This window comes from Piliocolobus tephrosceles, chromosome 18 (genome assembly GCF_002776525.5).
Source record: "Piliocolobus tephrosceles isolate RC106 chromosome 18, ASM277652v3, whole genome shotgun sequence".
Taxonomy (NCBI): Eukaryota; Metazoa; Chordata; class Mammalia; order Primates; family Cercopithecidae; genus Piliocolobus; species Piliocolobus tephrosceles.
Genome location: NC_045451.1, coordinates 32908793 through 32932201, shown reverse-complemented (window position 1 = coordinate 32932201; position 23409 = coordinate 32908793). Strand labels below are relative to the sequence as shown.

Sequence of the window (23409 nt, the reverse complement as noted above, 5' to 3'; positions counted from 1 at the left end):
TAGCAGGGGACACTAGGTAGGTAAAAGAGAGGCCTAGAGCTGTTTAAGAACCCATGGCTACCCTGGAAAACAGATGATTCTACATAGACCCTATCATCTCTCCACTCTAATTCTCTACTCCATTTCATTCTGCTTCACGCCTACACCTGATACCCCACATCCTTGCCCCAAGGTCCACAAACTCATGACCACAATGTTTCTCCTGGAGCCACCATTGCTTACAGCATCATGGCAACCCAGAGATGCAAGCGGTTGTTCAGGGCAGCATCACACACAGAAGCAAACTAAGGCAGGAAATGCAGGGGCTATTAAGACAACAGCAATGAAGAAGGATCCGAACAATATGGGGGACTGAGAGAAGACAATAGGAGACTTGAGAACAAACCAGGTCTAGAAATTATCTTTAAGCCGGGCGTGGTGGCTCACGCCTGTAATCCCAGCACTTTGGGAGGCCAAGGCAGGCGGATCATGAAGTCAGGAGATCGAGACAATCCTGGCCAAAATGGTGAAACCCCATCACAACTAAAAAAAATTACAAAAATTAACTGGGCATGGTGGTGTGCGCCTGTAATTCCAGCTACTTGGGAGGCTGAGGCAGGAGAGTCGCTTGAAACAGGCTGTCAGAGGTTGCAGTGAGCTGAGATGGTGCCACTGCACTCCAACCTGGTGACACAGCGAGACTCTGTCTCAGAAAAAAAAAAAAAAAAAAAAAGAGAGAGAGAGAGAGAAAGAAATTATCTTTAAAAATAAGGGTCCCACAATTTTTTATTTAAGAAATTATCTTTAAAAATAAGTGATAACCCCACAATTTTTCAGTTACTCACACAGCATCTCTCTTGATCAACATGTGTATAAATAGGTAACATTATTTCTACTTTTAGAAACGTTGTTGCAAAGCTTTACACTTTGGAACAGTTACTATTGAAGACACCTGCTCTCTTAAAGCTACTATCTGCTAGTCTACACTTTCTAAAATAAACAAACTAGATACAAAGTACAGCATGAGGACTAGAGTTAATAGTCCTGAAAAGTGTTAATAGGCATGAAAAATGGTACTGATAGCTAGCAAGGCTTCCAATTTGATGAAGTTATGGTGAAGGGTACTACTGGGGTTAATCTGCACTTATTATCTTTTTTAATAATCTAAAAAAGGGGGAAATTACATTAATTTTGCAGGTAATTTTGCAAGCTGAAGGGCTAAAGGACCATGAAACAAGAAAGATAAAAACATTTAAGGTTGTTCGGAAAACTAAAGAAACTGACATAGATGAGAGGGAGAAAAAAAGATGAAGTAAGTGAATAGGAAACGAGTATTTATTTTCAGCTCACATTTTGTTCTGGACACTTATCACACATTATTTAAATGTGACAAAAGCCCACAGACAAAGATACTCTAAGTTTCATTTTTAAATGAGGAAACTGGGACTCAGCAAAGTTAATAACTTGCTCATGGTGACTCAACTTGTAAAAGGCAGGGCCTGGTTTCCAGCTGAGACCTTTCTGATGCCAAAAGCCATATTCTCTTCCAATCCACCACCCTGTTGGTGAAGAGGGACAACTGTTTCTCTCCCTCTCTTCCTTTTGTCAAGTATGGGATCCCTGTGTCCTGCAGAAGTGAGATGAAGGCTGCTAAGCACCACGATGAATGGCACCCTGCTCCTCTCTCCACCACTTGTCCAACTGTGTTTGATGGGCCTTTAAGGACCATGGTCTCACAAAGATTATGAACAAGTACAAGAGGGGAAAAATGCAGAGCCATGTGCCATAATCCTATAAAGCATCATCATTCCGTTTTTATAGATAGGGAAAAGCTTGGAGAAATTACAACTTTCCCAAGTATAGAGCTTATTAGCGTGCAGTCAGGTCTGATCAGACCCCACATTCTTCATATACTGTCTTACCTAGCACTTCTGGAAGGACTAAGGATTAAAATATACATTTTTAATAGACAAACTGAAATTTACAACAGTAATTCATCCTCAGAGTGATTCTATTTTCCTCCAACACTGATTATGAAAATAGTCAAATATACAGAAAAGTCAAAAAAATCTATAATGAATACCCATCAACTCAGCTCCAAGATTTTACATTAACATTTTGCTGTATTTGTGATAATATCTCTATCCATCTATCAATCCCTCTATTCATCCATTAATGAAGGTCAAAGTTAAGTTGCAGAAACACAGTGATTCTATTTTTTTATTATTATTATTTTTTAATCAAGACAGAGTCTCGCTCTGTCACCCAGGCTGGAGTGCAATGTCACGATCTTGGCTCACTGCAACCTCCATCTCCCAGGGTTCAAGTAATCCTCTCACCTCAGTCTAAAGATTAGCCAGGATCATAGGTGTGACATCACATCCAGCTAACTTTCATATTTTTAGTAGAGATGGGGTTTCACCATGTTGTCCAGGTTGGTCTTGAACTCCTGAACTCAGGTGATCCGCCTGCCTGGGCCTCCTAAAGTGCTGGGATTACAGGTGTGAGCCACCATGCCTGGCCTGATTCTATTTTAAAAGGGAAAGTTTTCAATAACCCTTAACATTAATTTTTGAATCACTCAACATTAATCTTTGAAAAAAATATTTATGTAATTATAAATATTAAGAATTATCCATGTAAAAGGTGGTCTCAAAGCTACACAAGCTATAGTTTAAGGATTTTTCCTACCATACACAAATTATGTCAGTGAGTAACCTTGAATAAATTTAATCTTTAAATTTACTCCAAACACCCATTCTGAAATTAACATAAATTAAAACAGTTGCTTAATAAAAGTTACACTCACTTGACTGGGATATAATTTAACAGTTTTAACCACTTCATTTTTCAAAGAACAAGATTTATAGTCTCAAAAAATAGAATTCCATAATTTCAATTTCAATATTCTCACTTTTAAATATTTTTAAATTCTACAATTTACAATACAATCTCAAAAATATATTAAATCATTAGCACCAAATAAATGGCACCTGTAGCAAGCCTCAGAAACTTATCCCAGGATTTCATCTGCAATTGATTTTTTATTCTATATTCCTCCTGGTAAATACAAACTAATTCATTCTTCAACTATTTATAGCATGAAAGAGGCCATCAGTCTTCCCTTCAAATCTGTTAACAAGAAAATGAGAGTAGAAGGTGGGCATAATGACTCCCAAAGCCAATTCTGGGAACTTGTTTAACAGGGGTTGTCAGCAAATTACAAGAACAAAAGATAACAAAGCTGTATTTTGACATTAGATTACTTCCAATGAATACCATTTTTAAAACACCTTTTAAGAAGTCTAAAATCTGAAGCCATACTTTTGTCAAAGAGCAATTTTTATTACTACTCTACAACTAAATATAGTTCTTTTGCATCATAAACACTATTCCTTGCAGGAACCACTGCACAGAAACAATAAACTGAAATTACCTATATTTTATAAGTAACAAAATGAGTTCAATCCCGAAAAGAGGGGGGAAAAAGTCATTATTTCTGTGAGCATATAAAATCTTTCTAATTATTCCAAATAGAGATGAAATGAGAATATAATTATTGTTTATTAAGCAGTTTCTTTTTTGAAAGTTCAAAGCATTTTAATTAGAAATCTGTTATTTTCACAACTATGCCTGTTTCTGATTGCCACATACTTTTTCTCTTACTGTAGTTTTTCTCTCTCAATGAGTCACCCTAGAAAAAGCCAAAACTGAACAGAAAAATAACAATCAAGTAAAATATATTATAATTATTGCATACCATACCCATCACAATGAATTCAATAGTTTTCTCAAAAACAGAAATTAGAAATATGAGTTTTAATCTTCAAGTTCTACTGTATTAATTTCTCTATCATAGCATTTGCCTAAAGAAATAAACACTCCTTTGGCCTTATAATTTGGCTTGGACACCCACCACTGCAAGCAAAGGAAAAAAGAAAACATTTTGGATGGTTCATTCAAATGGAAAAACCATATATCAGAAGTTATTGTGTAAAACCTCAGAACTTGTGGTGGAAAATGAAGTTTGGCAGAACACATTTAATTAGATTTGACTCTTCAAAATATGAAATAATTATAATGACATTACAGCTTTGCCTTATAACTTAAAACACAGAAGAAATCTCAAAATCAACACTTCCTTGCTTCACCCCCTTTTTAGACATTAGAGAAAAATATATTAAAAGAAAAGGCCAAAGTGGTAAGGATAGAATCAAATGAAAAAAAAAACCAAATAAATGTTACAACTTATTTCACCTCATGATATCAAATTTTCAACATATTTCTTTCATCATCTACCTGAATCTCTATTATCTATTTATTGTATACATTATTATATGTATGTTATTATATTACAACACATACAATATATACCAAACATCTGATAATTTTCATAATTTATTTACATTAAAAATCTGAGGAAACTTGGAAATCCTAAGGCCTTTATTTTTTCAGTACTTTGAAAACAAAAGTTATATCTTAAATATTACCACGTAATAATATCCGATACTAATAGTGACCATTTACTGTATACTTCCAAGGTACCAGTCTTTTTCCTATACATTTGCTCATTTGATCTCAGCAGCCCTACAAAGGAAGGTATTATTCTCATTTTATTGTGAGGAATTTGAGTCATTGAGAGGTTAACAGCCCAAGAACACACAGTTAATAAATAGCAGGTCTGGTATTCAATTCTAGGTCTACCTAACACAAACATCTAGAGTCCAGTACATCCCTCTTGTATAATACCAAATTATTGTAACCCACAGCTAGATCCTCCTACAAAGGACAATGTAAGTGGTGGCCCTCAAAATTAGAAAAGAGGATAACCTGTTTCAAGCACAGAATTGTTTTCTGAGGGACTCCTTACATATTTTGGCCTGTTTTGTTTTGTTTCGTTTTTTGTTTAAAAAAAAAAAAAAAAAAACACAAGTTGGCAGGGTTAGAATGGGTAGTGAGTGATCTACTTTGGCAACAATCCTTACCATCACCACTAAGCAGAGCTGTAGTTTAAGATCACGACTAGAGCTGAAAGGTGCCTTAGATGCCAACATACAAAAGAGATCATTAGTCTTCCAAATTGAGAATTTCAGTGAGGAGCATTCCAGCACAACCTACTTAAAACCTGGTATGGATTGAATTTTTGTGTCACCCTCAGAATTCCTATCTTGAAGCCATAGCTCTCAATGTGAAGGCATTAGAAGGTAGAGCCTCTGGAAGGTGATTAGGCTTTGATGAAGTCGTGAGAGTGGAGTCCCCATGATGGGCTTAGTGCCCTCATAAGAAAAGACGAGAGCTTCCTTTCTCTGCCCTGTGAGGACACAGCGAGAAGGTAGACATCTACAAGTTAGGAATAGGGTTCTACGCCAAGAAGTGAATCTCCTGGCACCTGGATATCTGACTTCCCAGCCTCCAGAGCTGTGAGAAATATATTTCTGTTGTTCAAGACACGCAGTCTACAGTATTTTGCTACAGCAGCCCAAGCTGACTAAGATAATACTTTACCATCTAACATCCTGTCCCATCACATAACAAATTATGGAAGTAGGGGTCTTCAGTCATTTGCTTTATAAAACATCTTTAATGGATGGGCATGATAGCTGATGCCTGTAATTCCAGCACTTTGGGAGGCCGAGGCGGGCAGATCACTTGAGGTCAGGAGTTCAAGACCAGCCTGGCCAACATGGTGAAATCCTGTCTCTAGTAAAAATACAAAAAATTAGGAGTGGTGGCAGGGGCCTGTAATGCCAGCTACTCAGGCGGCTGAGGCACGACAAATGCTTGAGCCTGGGAGGCAGAGGTTGCAGTGAGCTTACATCACGCCACTGCACTCCAGCCTGAGTGACAGAGCTAGATAGGCTCTGTCTCAGAAAAAAAAAAAAAAAAATCTTTAACATGGCAGGGTGATGTGCTGATGTGCTTGTAGATTAAAGAAAGAATTAACTATTAACTGCCTTACTGACTATACTTAAGGCTACCCATAATATTGATATCATTGATTAGTTTGAAACATTTGAAATATTTATAATTCCAGTTGAGTCCACATCAAATGTTTTATTAAAATCTTTAATTGGCAAATTTTATAAACTGTCAAAAAAGCAAATATAATAACCTTTTAGATAAATTAGTCAATAAGAAATGGTACCATAGTGATTGTTGTCAAGGCAAGTTCACTTAGGAAGCAAGGAGAACTCTTGTGTGGGCAATATCTGTTTAACAATCAAATTTTCCTTCTTTAACTGTTATTGGTCACATTTTGCACCACATAAAATGAAAAGCCAGTTGGAGAAAACATGGCTGGCATATTCACTTTTGTCAGTTTTTCAAAATATTTTAACATAAATTTCAAATTTGAGCAGACCAAAAAGATCCAAAGTTCTTAAATTTTTAAATTGTCTTATATAAATTTGTCCAGGATTTTCTGATCATTAGCTGTTGTTCTAATTAAATTTATTTTCTTTCTTTCTTTCTTTCTATTGTAACTAATAAGCACCAGCACAGCTTCAGGGCAGAAAACAAAAACAGTTATTTACATGAGAACAGATGTTGCATAATTTTCTATTTTGTATATAATACCTCACTTATTCCTCACAATAACTCTGTTCAAATGGTGTTCTATTTGTCAGCATTACACATCAAGTCATGAGATTTTAAACGCTGGAGAACTTGGTAAGGTTATGCTGAGGTATGATTCTATCCCAAATCTTCTGATTCTGATTATCAGGCTCTAGAACCCACCCTTAGCCACCAGGATGTCCACGAGTGGGAGATGAGGAAAGGCATCTGAGAGGTCCCGGGGCAATAATAATCCAGGGTGAAATATTGGGGGGATTTGAACGCCCAAGAGGCTCCCAGGCACCTCCCACCACCAGGGGTACTACTAGCTCCAGTTTTGCAAAGATTCCTGCGGGTAAGTCCTAAAACACAGGGGAAACTATGGGAATCCTTATTCCTTATTAACTCTAAAGTCTGTTGCCTGGCAAACCCAGGCTACTGCCCTCACAGCAAATCCTTATCAGGCTTCCAGCAAATGAAATCTAGTCTATAAAGAACAGTCAAAAAATCCCTAGTTACATTCACATTTGTTGTTATTTCACATGTGACATCTACAGAAACACTCCGCTCTCCACACAAGAATTAAAATGTGCCACTACTCTCTCAATATGGTACCAAGGACACAATCCTGAAGAAAAGCCAAAATCCCCAAAATATAGGTTTAATCATGATCTGGAGCTGAAAATAAGAGCAAATCTTGGCTACAATTATGGGCCACACACCTAACAAAACTGAATCTCACTGAGCTACACTGAGAGCCGTACCTTTATATATAAAGCTTGAAAGTGGAAGATAGGACATAAAAACTACAGATATGGAAAAGACATAGATGATAAAATTGGCAAAAATTTTATTAATAACTGAATATTAGCACCAAAACAGTTAGTGTGCATTTAGATTAATTTTTTTAAAATGCAGACTCCAGAATTAGGGAAGTTAGAGTTCCAATTTATTTATTCCATGCTAAAGTACTGTACTCATTGTCAGACTCAAAAGATTTATCCTGAAAACTGGACCTCATCAGCAACAGAGCACACTAAGAACAGAAACTAAGGTCATACATGAAGAGGCGGTCCGTTAAATCCATTATAAGCTACCTCGAAACAATACATTTCCTCAGTAGTTAGTAGCACTGGCTCAACCACATGCCATGAAAGGCCCACAGCGGAAGAGATTCAGGCACTGGAAAGGAGGATGCATTCATCAGTGGTGCTGAAATGGCTCGGATACATCAGAATCACCTAGAATAATTACTGAAGGGGCATATTACCAGGTCCCACCTCATGTCTAATGAATCAGAAATTCCAAGTTCTAACTACAACGCATATTTATGTTTTTAAAGTATGCCAGGTGGTTCTGGAATTCTGTGATTCAGTAAAAAGTTCATTTAAAAATATCACATTAATTAAAACTGCAACACCTTCTTCTAATTAGTAAAGTAATATATCAATCGATTCATTTTCCATTTTGTCAGCACACTAGAAGAATATTTAAACAGAAAGGAAACAATTTTTTCTTGTACTGGAAATTTATTAATACAGGTTTGCTTGCACCTAGTATAGATAATACAAGCTAAATATATTAATATATAATTCATTCTAACCTCTTCCAGTGACTGAAATAAACCACACTTGACACATTTGAAAAAGCTTTAAAAAAAAAAAACTAAAATCTGTAAGTTAATTTCTATTACACTAATTTTAAAAACTTACTAGTGGTAATTAAAATGTCTTAGTAATTCCTCCAGTTATTTATTACATTCTGATTGAATGCCAACCAAGCACTCACTGAGTACTGCAGTGCCAATAATAAACAGGAGGAAGAGAGGCGGATCCCGCCTCATGGGGCTTTTAGTCTAAGATAGATAAATTGATAGCAGAGTGGTTACAAGAATACCTAATTGTAAAAATTCAACTTAAGTGAAATACAAACAACGCTATACTCAATAAAGGAGATTTTAAAATACAGAGGAAAATATCAATTTTCTTATTTTTATTGACTTAGAAGCAAATGGCTTTTAAGGACAGTTGGATGCTAAATTTACTGAAGCTGACAAGTATACTGTGGTAGCATAAGCGATATCCTCTTTCAGGAAATACACATTAAAGTATTTAGGAGTAAAGGGATATTACAATGCACGTAACTTATCCACAGATGGTTAAAAAAAAAAAGTGTGTGTGTGTGGGAGAGAGAGACAGAGAGAGAGAGAGAGAAAGAAGGGGGGGGGAGAGAGAAGAAAGTATAGAATGAGACAGAGGAGGAGAAAAAAACAACACAACAAATGGGATAAAATGTTAACAGTAAATTAATCTGGATAAAGTTACATACAGTTTTTTGTGATATTTTATTTTGGGGACTCTTCTGTATGTGTGAACTTATTTGAAAATAAAAAAAAATTTTTTTAAGTAGGAGAATGGAGATAAATGGGAAAAAAGATTGTTGATCATTCTTGAACAGGGGTTGTGGGTAGATGGGAGTTCATTCTACCATTCTCTCTACTCTGTATATCTTTAGGGTGTTTTTTGGTTTTTTTGAGGCAGTCTCTGTCACTCAGGCTGGAATGCAGTGGTGTGATCACAGCTCACTGCAGCCTCGACCTCCCAGGCTCAAGCGATCTTCCCACTTCGGACTCCTAAGTACCTGGGTCTACAGGCATGCACCACCACGTCCAGCTAATTTTTGTATTTTTTTGTAGAGGTGGTGTCTCACTATGTTGCCCAGGCTGGTCTCAAACTCCTGAGCTCAAGTGATCCACCCACCTCAGCCTCCCAAAGCACTGGAATTATGGGCATGAGCCACCGTGCCTGGCATCTACTCTATAAATCCCTGAAATTTTCTGTAATAAAATGTTAGAAAAGAAAAATAAAGAATAAATGAAATCAGGTATGTAAAGTAGCTACCACAGTGCCTGGCAAACAGAAGGCATTCAGCAAATGACAGACATCGTTACTACAACTGAGTTCACATCTATCTTGAGCATTAGCTTTTGGCATTTAATTGCACACCAGTATTCACTACAGTCCACAGATGTTGGGTGGCGCTCTGCTGGATACTGCAGGGGACACCCATACAAGTCAAGGAGCTTATGCCCTCAGGACTTGGGTGATCACAATAACAAAAGGCAAAAACAGCAAAAGCTCAGGGGTCTGATGAACTGAGCTTAAGTTAACAAGCCAACATCATCTCTTTCCTATGTAATCTTACACAAAATAACGTATTAACCAGGAAAATCTCTTCACCCATCATTAAAAAATTAAAACCATCTATTTCAGATAGATGAGCCTATTATGAGAATAAATGAGATGCTCAAAAGTGGCACTGTAAACTCATATTATATAAATGTTAGTTCTCATTTTTTTCTATGTGGAGCCAACATAGGGAGAATGATGCATGTACATATGTTACTACAAAGCAGAGTGGTACAGTGGTAAAGCATAACAGTAAAAGATCTCATGTAGCTAGGAGGGCAAAAGAAGTCTTCCTGGAGAAGGTGGAACTCAAGACAGTCCTTAATGGATGAATAGGCAGAAAATAAAGAGCCAGAGAGAGAAGTAAGGAGGACTCCAAGCTACTGTTCTATCCTAGCGAAGGCATAAAAAAGGAGAGCATCTGTATAGCAAAAGAAACTACCATCAGAGTGAACAGGCAACCTACAGAATGGGAGAAAAATTCTGCAATCTACCCATCTGACAAAGGGTTAATATCCAGAATCTACAAAGAACTTAAACAAATGTATAAGAAAAAAATCAAACAATCCCATCAAAAAGTGAGCAAAGGATATGAACAGACACTTCTCAAAAGAAGACATTTATGCAGCCAACAGACACGTGAAAAAAATGCTCATCATCACTGACCATCAGAGAAATGCAAATCAAAACCACAATGAGATACCATCTCACATCACTTAGAATGGCAATCATTAAAAAGTCAGGAAACAACAGGTGCTGGAGAGGATGTGGAGAAACAGAAACGCTTTTACACTGTTGGTGGGAATGTACACTAGTTCAACCATTGTGGAAGACAGTGTGGCAATTCCTCAAGGATCTAGAACTAGAAATACCATTTGACCCAGTGATCCCATTACTGGGTATATACCCAAAGGATTATAAATCATGCTACATGCACACATATGTTTATTGCAGCACTATTCACAATAGCAAAGACTTGGAACCAACCCAAATGTCTATCAGTGATAGACTGGATTAAGAAAATGTGGCACATACACACCACAGAATACTATGCAGCCATAAAAAAGGATGAATTCGTGTCCTTTGTAGGGACACGGATGAAGCTGGAAACCATCATTCTGAGCAAACCATCGCAAGGACAGAAAAACAAACACCACATGTTCTCACACATAGGTGGGAATTGAACAACCAGAACACTTGGATACAGGGTAGTGAACATCACACACCCGGGTCTGTCGTGGGGTGGGGTGCAGGGGGAGGGATAGCATTAAAAGAAATACCTGATGTAAATTATGAGTTAACAGGTGCAGCAAACCAACATGGCACATGTATACGTATGTAACAAACCTGCACATTATGCACATGTACCCTAGAACTTAAACTATAATTTAGAAAAAAAAAAAAAGAAGAAGAAGAAGAAAAAGGAGAGTATCAGGATGCAACAAAGTAACAGAGTCTTTCACAGAGTCTCAGAAACAAACAAAAGGATAACCAAAAACACATCTGTAAAAGTAAATGAGAAGAAACTGCAGAAGGCCTTGCCTGACTCATAGAAGGGTCCAAGCAAGTGGTTCACTACTCATCTAGCCGCAGTTCCAGTACAAGGATTCTCCTCCTGCCCTGCCAGTGCCAACAAATTTCACTCCGAAATTGTGTGTTTTCTTTACAATAAGGCACTCTGTTTCAAAGGAAATAATGTAGGCAACACATACAATGCACACACTGCTATGAAAAGAAATGCTTGCTATATCCAGGAAAACTTCAATCCCAACAAAAATGAATATAATCCAAATGAGTTTATAATTTACACTTGGCTTTGGAATATAATTTTTTTCAGTGAGGAACTTCCAAATCATATTTTCTAAAGCCAATAGTAAAGTAAGAGAATTCTTTAACTACCAACCAAAAGATCATCAGAAGTGATCACACAACTTAAGTCAAATGCTGGCAACTTGATTGACTTTCCTGGAATGTGGATTAACTCAAAATTACATGACTGTGATCATTTTTACATTTCATTTTGCCCACAGTATAGCTGTGTTTTTTAGGAGAGTGTCCTTTTGTTGTTTTTCTTATAATCCTTTGAGTCACACATATCACAAAATAATAAATCCATAATTACTCCATCTTGATTTATACTTTTACATGAATAGTTTTATGAAGATTTGGGAAGAAAGCTGTGTAAAATGTCTTGTGACTACATAGCATACTCAAAACCATAAATCTATTTTAATGCGCTTAACTGAATATTAAATTTTAAAATGATGAGAAAAAAAAGACCATAGAAAGTTACGTAGTAATAATGTCAGAAATCACCATTCCAACCCAACCCACCTTCTCATTAGATAGACAAGGAAACTGAGAGCTAGGAAAATTAAGGGGCTTCTTTCCTGCTATCTAGTTAGGAAAAAATTTTGGCACCTGGCAACTAATGACACCACATACAATACTGGGTTCCTCTTGATATGACATGTAACTGAAAGAAAAACCAAAACCTGTACACAAATCTATGTTTACTTTTTTTAAAAATGCCAAGTATTACCACTGTTTTGAAGAAAGCATTTACAGGCTTATACTATCTCAGCCACCCCAAAAAAACCTCTAACCATATTGGAATATTGGGAAATATTCAGCTTTTAAACACTTATACCAGTTGAATGATTTTTTAAAAAAGAAAACAGTAACAGATCAATTAAGCCTTCCCATGGGACACAAAAATCCCTGAAATAATGAGGAAACTGGATAGGAGTAACTCAAAGAACCTATGCAGGTGTGGCACTCTTGGCAGGCTGCTCAGCACCAAAGGCAGAAGTGATCACAAGTGTGACTCAATTCATAATATTAAAAGAAATCAAAGGAAGGCAAATCTAAGAAAGTCTGGTTCACTGATTAATTCTGTCAGTTAACAGTCCAAGTCTACTGCTTTTTAAAGAGGACTCTGAATCCAAAGAAGCTCCCAACACTGGTTATCTAGTAAGTTATTGCAGATAACTTTTTTGACCTTTTCATGTCAAACTGATATCTAGCTGGAGTGTAGAGCATGCCACAGCCATAATGCAGCTGTGGAAATCTGTTCCATTTGATTCTGTCCTGCGTGAGTAAGGAGAGGAAATGCTGCAGGTTTAGGAGGAGTAAGAAGCTCCCAGGCAGACCTCACAAATACCAAAGTGTCGCTCTAGAAAGTTTCATTTATATAACTTCACATGACCCAGGCCCTCCACCAGAACTACTCTCTTACTTCTAGTGTCTATAGTCCAAATACTGTGAAGTGAAGCAGAAATGAGGACTTACTGTAATACGGGTAGGGAAGAGCTTTCTTCACTTAAGAAATTTGCACCCAATCAAACAGAACTCAAGTTTGTGCCATTTCACAGCTTATTACAAAATTCTGCAAAATATTCAGCTCTCACTGAATAAAGCACTTAGTGTACTAGGAAAACTGCACCTAATTAGTCACATAAAATCCTAACCAAAAAATACCCTAAAATAACCTAAAAGAGATTTCCTCTTATAATACAAGTAGTGTTGTAAGTTTACAAATGCTTAATTTTATTTTTATTGTACAGCTACAATTCATGCAATAGGTATATTTATGTGTAAGCATTCCTCCTGAAAAACGATGTTTTCGAGGTAATCTATTATTTGCACACATTTAACATAAATCACTGCACAAAACAGGAAGTTTACTATTTTAATTACTTTGTTTTCACATTTAACCAGCTGCACAAATTCAATGTAACTATTAATGGCGGCAGTCAAACAAACAGAATTTCTTACGCCTAAACAGACAAAATTATGTGCACCAAAGAATTGAAAAAATCTGATAAAACTTACTTGCTACTCCTGATGCAAGTCCATAAAGCAGTCCTCCTCCATCCGACTGCTGAGGGAAAACATGGGTTCCTGGAGGAGGTGGCTTTTCTTGTCTGATAAAGTTATATAATAAGGTCTTCACAAGTTTGCTGGTGTATGGAAGACTACACAAAAAGGAAAAAAAATCAAACTCATATTTATGGGAGTCATCTAATTCTGAGTAACAATACAGAAATAATTCTGCCATTAACACTATTAATATAAAAGGGCTATTGGTACAACTCGCAGAAATTGAGCACTGTCACATAACAGTGAAGACCATGGGCTTTGAGAGCAATTCTGAGGCTTAATCCTGGCTTTTCCTCTTACTACATCATAAAATATTGATCAAATTACTTAAATAATTTTTTGTTGTTGTTGCGGGGAGAGACAAGGTTTCACTATGTTGCCCAGGCTGTTCTCAAACTCCTAAATTTAAGCGATCCTCCTGCCTCAGACTCCCAAAGTGCTGAGATTACAGGAATGAGCCACTGTGCCCAACCCACTTGAACTCTTGAACTTCAGTTACTTTATCTGTATTCTGTATAACACTGTAAGCTATTATAAATTTAGTGCGTAACACACTATCTGGCAGTTGAAGGGAAGTAGTAACACAGAATCGGTAGAAAAAAGCAAGAATTTAAAAATAACAATAGGACTACATTTTTTAAGTATGAAATTATTCAATTATTCAATTGGTATTAAACTATTCCTGCAATCTAGAGTAAGCTTTTTAACAGATGTCTTTAATGTACTATTGAGCTTTTTAAATATGGTTTCCAAGATGAACCACAAAAATAAGTAAAGAATATATTATGGTTTAAATATTTGGCACCATAATGATACTATAAAAACCTTACTTAGAAAATAAGAACACGAACACTCTCTATGTCTATTTTTAAAAACCAGCTTGAATACTCTGGTACTATAAGGAATGAAGTTCACAATCTTGTTTTAGCAAAGATACACACACGATGCCAGCACTACTTCAAATCACGGTCATTCTGAGAGTCTCTGTCAGAGAGACTTCCGATGCAAACCTCTGTCTCCAAAGTCCAGGTCCTTTCCCTCTTATCAGTGATTTTCAAATATGTTCAAAGAACATACATGCCACAGGAATAATCAGGGTGACAAAAAGAACATGAAGAAGACAAAGCTCCCCACTACCTGAGAACTTTCCTCAAAGGTACTTTATTTGAATTTGTTTTACATTTTTAAAGTTTTGTGAAGATTATGTTAATACAAGGTCAGGTATGTGCATGTGTGTTGGTCATTTGCATCCCCACCCTCTAGGAGATCGTAAGCTTCTGCTCAAGATCATAGCCCCACAGCCTAACATGACTGGCACGCGGTTAGCACACAGTAAATATCTGCAGGCTCAATGAAGTAGAAATAGTCAGTGAAGAGGCTGTTGGAGAAACCCAAAGAGAGTGAGGGGGCACAGATCACAGTTGTTTCACAGAGACTGCTGAGAAGAAAAAGATACAAAAATAATCTGAATAACAAATATGACTTGACTACTTAAACATAGAATGAAGGAGAAGGAAGAAAAAGATTATTTCAAAGTTCCGATTCTAAGAAGCAACCACTGGAGAAGGTAATGAAGCTAGGGGACAGGAAGAACAGGGAGGATGGGTAGATGGCACAGGACAGCAGAATGCGGTTCCCTGTACACTGGGTTTAAAGAGATAACAGAACAACTAGAGGAAACACCAGGTTGGAGATACGGGACAATACTCAGGTAAGAGCACAAGACTAGAAATACAGATTCATACAATGAAAACTAGACATATTTAAAGTAGAAACATACCATGGACCTCGCATCAAATACTTGTGGCTGATGCTCTGTCGCAAAACTTCTTTGTGGAAGAGCTGGCAGGAAAGGAAAACAACCATTGTTGATATAGCTTCTACTGATATTTCATATGTAATATCTCTGAAATGGAAGAAAAACAGAGTAACAATCACTTTGGAAGATCAGGACTCTATTCTTTTCTAAATGAACTGTACATTTAAAAACTCAAATCTAAATATTTAGTATTTTCAGGTTGCTGAGAAATATTAACATAAAAATTAAGTCAAGCAAAAATATTAAACTCCTTTCCTGTCGTTAGCTGGTGTATTTGGGTTAGTTATCCCTTTATTTCCCTATTTTCCAGTTCCCATCTCCTATTAAATGACAAGTCTATTTGTGTATAATGGAAATAGTTACCAGCAGTGTTCTGCTTTTAAGATCCACTCTAGACCTCTATGTTCATTTCTGTTTAGTGATAATACAGATATTCAGATTGTGAAGCTGAAGAAAAGTTACAGTGTAGGGAAGAAAACAATGCCTTTTCATGTTGATGATCACTTTACAATCAGAACAATAATACACCCTAGATCTTGTGTCTCTAGTGACTACCTTTTTCAAGGCCAACTGTGCATGTTCAGCAAAAGATTAACAGTAAACAAGTTGTTCCTGTTTTATTAAGCATATTTTGACTATGAAGGGTTACTCTGTCCTCTCAAGATCATAAATCCCTTTGGGAAACAAGTCTTAGGTCAAATAAAAAAATTCAGCTGAACAGAAAGCACACAGAGGAACAAAGGCATCCAGAAATTTCTAGTTACTGCAAAAGTTTAAACAGTATTATAATGGAGTACATGTTAAGACCAAGGAAGTAGAAACCTCAACAACACAGCAAAAAGAGCAATAGCACCAAAAGAATACTAAAATATTTTTTATAAAAATGAAATAATTATGAGAAACAAAGAAAAATACTTAACACCTACTTAAATGAAAGCTCATTAAACAAATTAATGATGACTTGATTCTAGAACTGGAAAAATTTAAATTCTACCAGATATCTTAAGGAGTTATTACTGATAGAAATATGTTTAAAAGGCCAGGCTTGGTGACTCACACCTATAATTTCAGCACTTTGGGAGGCCGAAGTGAGTGGATCACCTGAGTTCAGGAGTTTGAGACTAGCCTGGCCAACATGGTGAAATCCCATCTCTACTAAAAATACAAAAAATTAGCCAGGCATGGTGGTGGGAACCTGTAATCCCAGCTACTAGGGAGGCTGAGGCAGGAGAATGGCTTGAACCTGGGAGGCAGAGGTTGCAGTGAGCCGAGATCATGCCATTGCACTCCAGCCTTGGCAATAAGAGCGAAACTCCATCTCAAAAACAAAAAATAAAGAAAGAAAAAGAAATATGTTTAAAAATGACATACTAAAACACACACACACAAGAGGCCGGCGCAATTAGCCTTATTACATATTGAATAAAGCTCAGCTCTACTCAGAAATCTGACTTTTAAAGTATTGTAGAACAATCTCTTTCCTGAAATTTCTATAATCACTGTTGTAAAAATTAACCATGTAAAAAGCAATTCTTGGGCACGGTGGCACATGCCTGTAATCCCAGCTACTCAGGAGGCAGAGGCAATAGAATCACTAGAATCTGGAAGGCGTAGGTTGCAGTGAGCTGAGATTATACCACTGCACTCCAGCCTGGGTAACAGAGTGAGACTCTTGTCTCAGAAAATAAAAATAAAAAATTTAAAAAATAAAGCAATTATTGTATTTGTTCTTCTTTCATGAATTGAATGAAAGACAAATTTGATGTTTTGTGTCATGTTATCATTTACTAATGAGGATTTGATTTGGGTGCTCAGAACCCCCAAAAATTTCATATCACAATAATCATTCATTCATAACATAGCCCACACCTGTCTGGAATCTATATTCAGTAGTCACCTGGCTAGGCTTTTCACTTGGGTCAGGGTTTAAAGCCAAGTCCTGATGTAACAAATACTTGGCTGTGAGTTACAGCCTATTTAGATAGGCAGATGGATGACTATGTCCAATACATTTGCAACCATATTCTGTCTTTTTTTTTTTTTTTTTTCTTTTTGGAGACAGGGTCTCGTCTGTCACCTAGGCTGACACCTAGTAGAGTGATCTTGGCTCACTGCAACCTCCACCTCCCGGGCTCAAGTGATCCTCCTGCCTTAGCCTCTCGAGTAGTTGGGACTACAGGCAGATACCACCATGCCTGGCTAATTCTTGTCTTTTTTGTAGAGAAGAGGTTTTACCATGTTGCCCAGGCTGATCTGGAACTCCTGTGCTCAAGGAATCTGCCTGCCTGGGGATGCCAAAGTGCTGCGATTACAGGCATAAGCCATCGTGCCAGGCCGCAAATGTTTTTTGTCATTGCATCAATGATAAAAAATCAGCTGCAGTGGTTTACAATTTGCCCCAGATCTAGAAACTAATTGTTTTACTAAATTGAATTGTTTTAGTTTGGTTTAAACTAAAATCTATGACTATTAATAAATACTAGGTCTAATAACCTTAGGGAAAGAATATGTATTTAGAAAAAAGTGTTGTTCTCCTTCAAAATTAATTGGGCCAAACACAATCAGAAGTGAGAGAACAAAAAAAGTGTTAACCTTGGATCATCCTTTCTTACCATGAAATTCTATAAATGTACAAGAATGATGAGTAGAGGGTTTGACGCTGGAAGGTAAGGAAAGCTTCCAGCACATAAGAATATTGAAGCAACATGACAATAAGAGTCACCCAAGCTAAAAACCCATTTCTCCAAATTCCTAAACAGAGCCATGTGTGTCTTCCATAGGCCCAGAGAAACAAATTACGTCAAATTGCTTATCACACAGTATTTTTGCTCATATGTTGTTCAACAAATATTTATTAAAAATTTATTCTTACTATGTCTAGACAGGCATTATGCTACATATTGGGGACATATCCATCAACAAATAGATAAGGCCTTATTGAAGCTTACAATTTTGTGGAAAAATGAAAAATCAACTAATAATCACTCCAAGAAGGACTATAAAGGAAAAGAACAAGTAATAACAAAAGAGGATTACAGGACACTCTGATATTAACCATGGGATCAAAAGAAAGCTTCCCTTAAAAAGTGGCATTTAAAACGTAAAGCATGAGTGGCAATTACTTAAAAATCTTTCTTTCTTGCTAGACTATATGAGACTCTAGCTAGAGACTTTCATTTTTGCTGTTGTTTATATTCTCAACCCTAGTATATAAGAGGTACTTAATGGATAAATAAATGGAGAGATGGAGGAATCTTTACTGTTTTCCTTTTGACTGGAAACTTATTGAATACCTTTCTTAATAGATCCATCAGCATAGCATACAAGGCATATACAACTTAGAATAGCAAAGAGGAAGAAGAATGCTGAGGTCACATAATATGTGTTCATAAGCACAAATGGAATACTCATTGCAAAAAAATGTAAAGGGAATTTCATGAAAGAAAGACCCAGAATGTTGTTGACTGGCTTACAGCTGTCCTCTGTTGATTTTGCCTGACCAACATCCACCTCTCCTTCTTCTGGCAAAAGCAGCCCTTTTGTCCTCCTGAGAACCTCCCTCCTCTCCATACATGTGGATCGCAATGGGCATGACTCTGCTTCCTGGTGTTAAGAGGTGATCCATGTTTGGCCAATAAAAATGGTCCTTGTCAAAATCCTTCCCAGCACTTCTGGAACTATCAGAAAAGAGGCACTCTCTCCGTCTGAGATTGTGAGTGCTAAGAACCATATATGGAAAGAGCTGCCACTGGTTTTCTCTGTCGATGGATCCTGCCTGAGAACATAGACAATTGAGAGGACAAACACAGCAATGATAAGAGATTGAGAGGGAAGGAACAAAAAGGAGAGAAGAGAGGAGTCCTAGTGAAGAGTCGACGGAATAATCAGACATAGAAAAAGAAATTACTATGAAATCCGGCAAATCCCATGAAAGAATATGAACTATCTGTATTAGGAACACAAAGATAACAGCAACCAACTCTGCCTGGGGCAGAAGGGAAATGCTTCACAAAGATGATGATATTTGAGCAGAGGAAGAGCAAGAAGAAGGCGAAGGGCATTGAAGTGAAGAAACCATACAAAGGCAGCCACAAAAAGGTCTGGTAGTTTTGAAGGAAAATAAGAAATTCAATGTTGATCAAACAGATTACAAGAAGGTGGGGGCAAGAGGTGGGAGCAAAGGGACTCAAACTGGGAGTTGATAAATTAATAAAATGGAAAAAGTATGTATATATTGGAGAAGTGAGATTAAAACAGTTATTAAAAAATCAACAAAGTATTCAAATTAATTTAAAAATTCAATTAGGCCAGATACAAGATCAACTTTGAGAAATAAATAAATAGCATTTCTCCTTAGCAGCACTAACCAACAATAGTAGATTATCAAAAACAAAATAGCATTTTGCAAGACTGCCAGAATAACTAGAACGTTTGGAAATTAAGAAGTCATAGGACTTCTATGAAGAAAACATTTTAAAAGGACACAGTGGATGATCTGAACAGAATGACAATACTATGAAGATAATAATTCTACCTAGATTAATACAGAAAGTCAACGAATCACAACCAAAATCCTCACAACTTTTCTGAGGAACTGCATAAATTGACTCACTTTTACGAAATAATAAACAAATAGCCAAGTCAACCTTGACAATAAAGAGTGAAGAGGGGCACTTTCCCTACTGCATATCAAGCCACACTATACAGCTCTAGTAAGAAAAACAGCATTGTATTTGTACAAGAAATAAACAAACCAAAGGACCCAAATTGATAATTCAAAGACAGATCTGTGTATATATGGAAATAATATACAATAAAGATGACTCCACAAATCAATGGAGAAAAACAGATTGTACAGAAGATGGTAATGAGAAACACCTCTTTTATTTCATAATGACAGATCCCTACACTTTACGACATACTCAAAGACCTACTACAGAAGACTTAATGACTTAGATGTGAATGATAAAACTAAAACTGATAGAAGAAAATGTACAATAAGTTTGTAACATAAGCACAAGAAAGGATTTATTAAACAAAAGTCTAAGAACACAAACTACAAAGGCAAAAATTACACATTTAATTACATCAGAATTAAAGATTACTACTCAGCAAATGAATCCTCAGACAAAGTTAACAGGCAGATAATTGACTGAAAGAAGAACAAGAAACTAATAGCAAGACTATTACAAGTAACTCCTGCAAACAACCAATAAAAAGGCAGGAACTCTGCTAGAAAAAGAAATCAAAAGATATAAACAGGATAACACACTGAAACAATGTGATATCCCCCTATGCCCTAGAGAACGTAATGTGCTGCCAGGCATGTGGTGATATAAAAACCCTCATGCTCTGCTGATGGGAATACTGACCAGCATAGTCAGTTTTAGAGAACCTATGTCCATTCACACAGACACACATGGGTGCATGCATGCATGCCAAAGAAAAATCCAGAGATATGTATAAGGAATGTAGTAGGCAGTCTCTAAAATGACGCCCAATCATGCCTGCTTCCTGCTATTCATGCCCTTGTGTAATCCCCTTCCCTCACAGAATACAACAAAAGTGAGAATTATGGCACTTCTGAGAGATCAGCTTACAAAATGACTACAATGTGTGTTGAGTAGCCCCTCTTGCTCTTCCATTTGCCGGCCAGTTGCCTTGCTGCAGGCTAACGTACTGAGGACCACACAGCAAAGAACTAAGGGAGGCCTCCAATCAACAGTCAGTGAGGAACTGAGGTCCTCAGTCCAACAACCCTTGAGGAGCTGAATCCTGCCAATAGCCAAATGACAGACCTAGGCGTCCCCCAGCTGAGAGCAAGGCAAAGTGGGGCAATTAGGCCAGAGCAAGGCGTCCCCCAGATGAGGCTTCAAGTGAGACCACAGTCCCAGCTTGACTACAACCTCATGTGACACCTTGAGTCAGAGGCTTAAAGCTACGGTATACTCAGATCTCCAACCCAAAAAACTATGCAATAGTATTCGTTGTTCTAAACAGCTAAGTTTTGGGTAATTTTTATGCAGCAATAGATGAACAACACAAAACATCCATTATTTGTGGGCATGCAAAGTTGGAGGCAATCCAGGTATAACTGAGGAATTAAATAAGTAAAATGCGGCAGAGCCATACATGGAGCAGTTTTTGTTGTTGTTTTTTTTTTGTTTGTTTGTTTTTTTGAGACAGAGTCTCACTCTGTCTGTCGCCCAGGCTGGAGCGGAGTGGCACGATCTCGGCTCACTGCAAGCTCTGCCTCCCTGGTTCATGCCATTCTCCCGCCTCAGCCTCGCGAGTAGCTGGGACTACAGGTGCCCACCACCACACCCAGTTAATTTTTTTGTATTTTTAGTGGAGACAGAGTTTCACCAGTTAGCCAGAATGGTCTCAATCTCCTGACCTCATGATCTGCCCGCCTTGGCCTCCCAAAGTGCTGGGACTGCAGGCGTGAGCCATCGCACCCAGCCCACATGGAGCAGTTTTAAAAGCCACAGACTAGATGTTCACTTTGCACCACAAGTGACTCTTAAAAACAGTTTTGAGAGGAAAAAAGTAAAAAAACAGAATGAGTTCTATAACACAAGTTACATGTGTTAAAAATACATGTACACATATGAATAACATTTTGTACTTGAACATATATAAATAGAAGTAAACATATTAAACACACTAGATGGCTATTTATGGGAAAGAAAAGGAAACAGGGAATGGAGATAAGAGAGAATAAATGAATGGATGAATAGTAAATGGAGGAAAGGACAGGCCTTACAGGAGCTGATGATGATAGTGCTAAAGAATGTGACAAATTGACAAATTCAACCCTATGTCTGATGAGTCTAAAACCAGGGCTTGTGGGATGAAAGGAGGCATAAGAGGATGGGGAACATACTGATGTGGGAAAATGTTTAAACTAATCCAGGAAACAAAAGATGTGTGCAATAAATCATTTGGGGGAACATAATGAGGACATCCACTAAAACAGCGACAACATGAATGAAAAAACAATCAGACTTGAATAACATTTAACAAAATAAAACTATTACCACTCAGTGACTGATCAGATACTTAAAATGGGCAAGAAAAACAGATTAATTGAGAAAGACTAAGCTTTCTAAATTTAGCACCCAGAGATGGTGATGCCATTAGCTAACTCAAGAACACAGGAAATGGAAAATTGTCATATATATAGTCAACACTCATTATTTACAGATTCTGTATTTGTAAAATCACCTATTCACTAAAATTTATTTGTAACCCCCAAATCAGTATTGCAGCACTTCTGCTAACTGAACTAATCTACATTAATTTTCTAACTTGCACCAAAGAAATCCTAGACCAAATTTCATGACAAAAAATAGAAAGTAAAAAATTCCAAATGAATTCACAGATAAATTATCTATGACAAAGATGATAAAGGCTGGGTGTGGTAGCTCACGCCTGTAATCCCAGCACTTTGGGAGGCCAAGGCACGTGGATCATGAGGTCAGGAGATCGAGACCATCCTGGCTAATACGGTGAAACCCCGTCTCTACTAAAAATACAAAAAATTGGCCAGGCATGGTGGCACACACCTGTAGTCCCAGCTACTCGGGAAGCTGAGGCAGGAGAATTGCTTGAACCCGGGAGGTGGAGGTTGCAGTGAGCCGAGATCACACCACTGCACTCCCATCTGGGCGACAGAGTGAGACTCTGTCTCAAAAAAAAAGATAAAAAAAAAAAGATAAAATAAAAAGCAAGGTATTTCCCTTGTGTCACTGAGGAGTCCAAGATAATGTCTGCATAGCAAAGCCTCATATAAAATTGACTACCCAGACATAACATGAAGTATGGAATTTTCTCGAAAATAATCCCAGAGGTGGAGGGAGGGTGGATGTGGATGGGGTATTCATGAAACAAGAGAGGCCATGAGTTGATAGTTATTGAAGCTGAGTGCCAAGCACATGGAGTTTCATTATTCTCTCTATATTTATATGCTTGAAATTTTCCATA

At 37.2% G+C, this 23409-nt stretch overlaps 1 protein-coding gene across 5 annotated transcripts in view; it reads right to left on the bottom strand.

The window, feature by feature from the left end:
- The window catches only part of DYM (dymeclin), a 416736-nt gene that overhangs the window by 281447 nt on the left and 111880 nt on the right, over positions 1 to 23409 (bottom strand). For all 5 annotated transcript variants that reach the window (XM_031934503.1, XM_026455157.1, XM_026455155.1 and 2 more), the window contains exons 7-8: positions 15385 to 15510; positions 13557 to 13699 (exon numbers count right to left, since the gene is read on the bottom strand). In XM_031934503.1, the coding sequence (XP_031790363.1) occupies positions 13557 to 13699; positions 15385 to 15510 (269 nt within the window). The remainder of the gene's footprint in view (positions 1 to 13556; positions 13700 to 15384; positions 15511 to 23409) is intronic.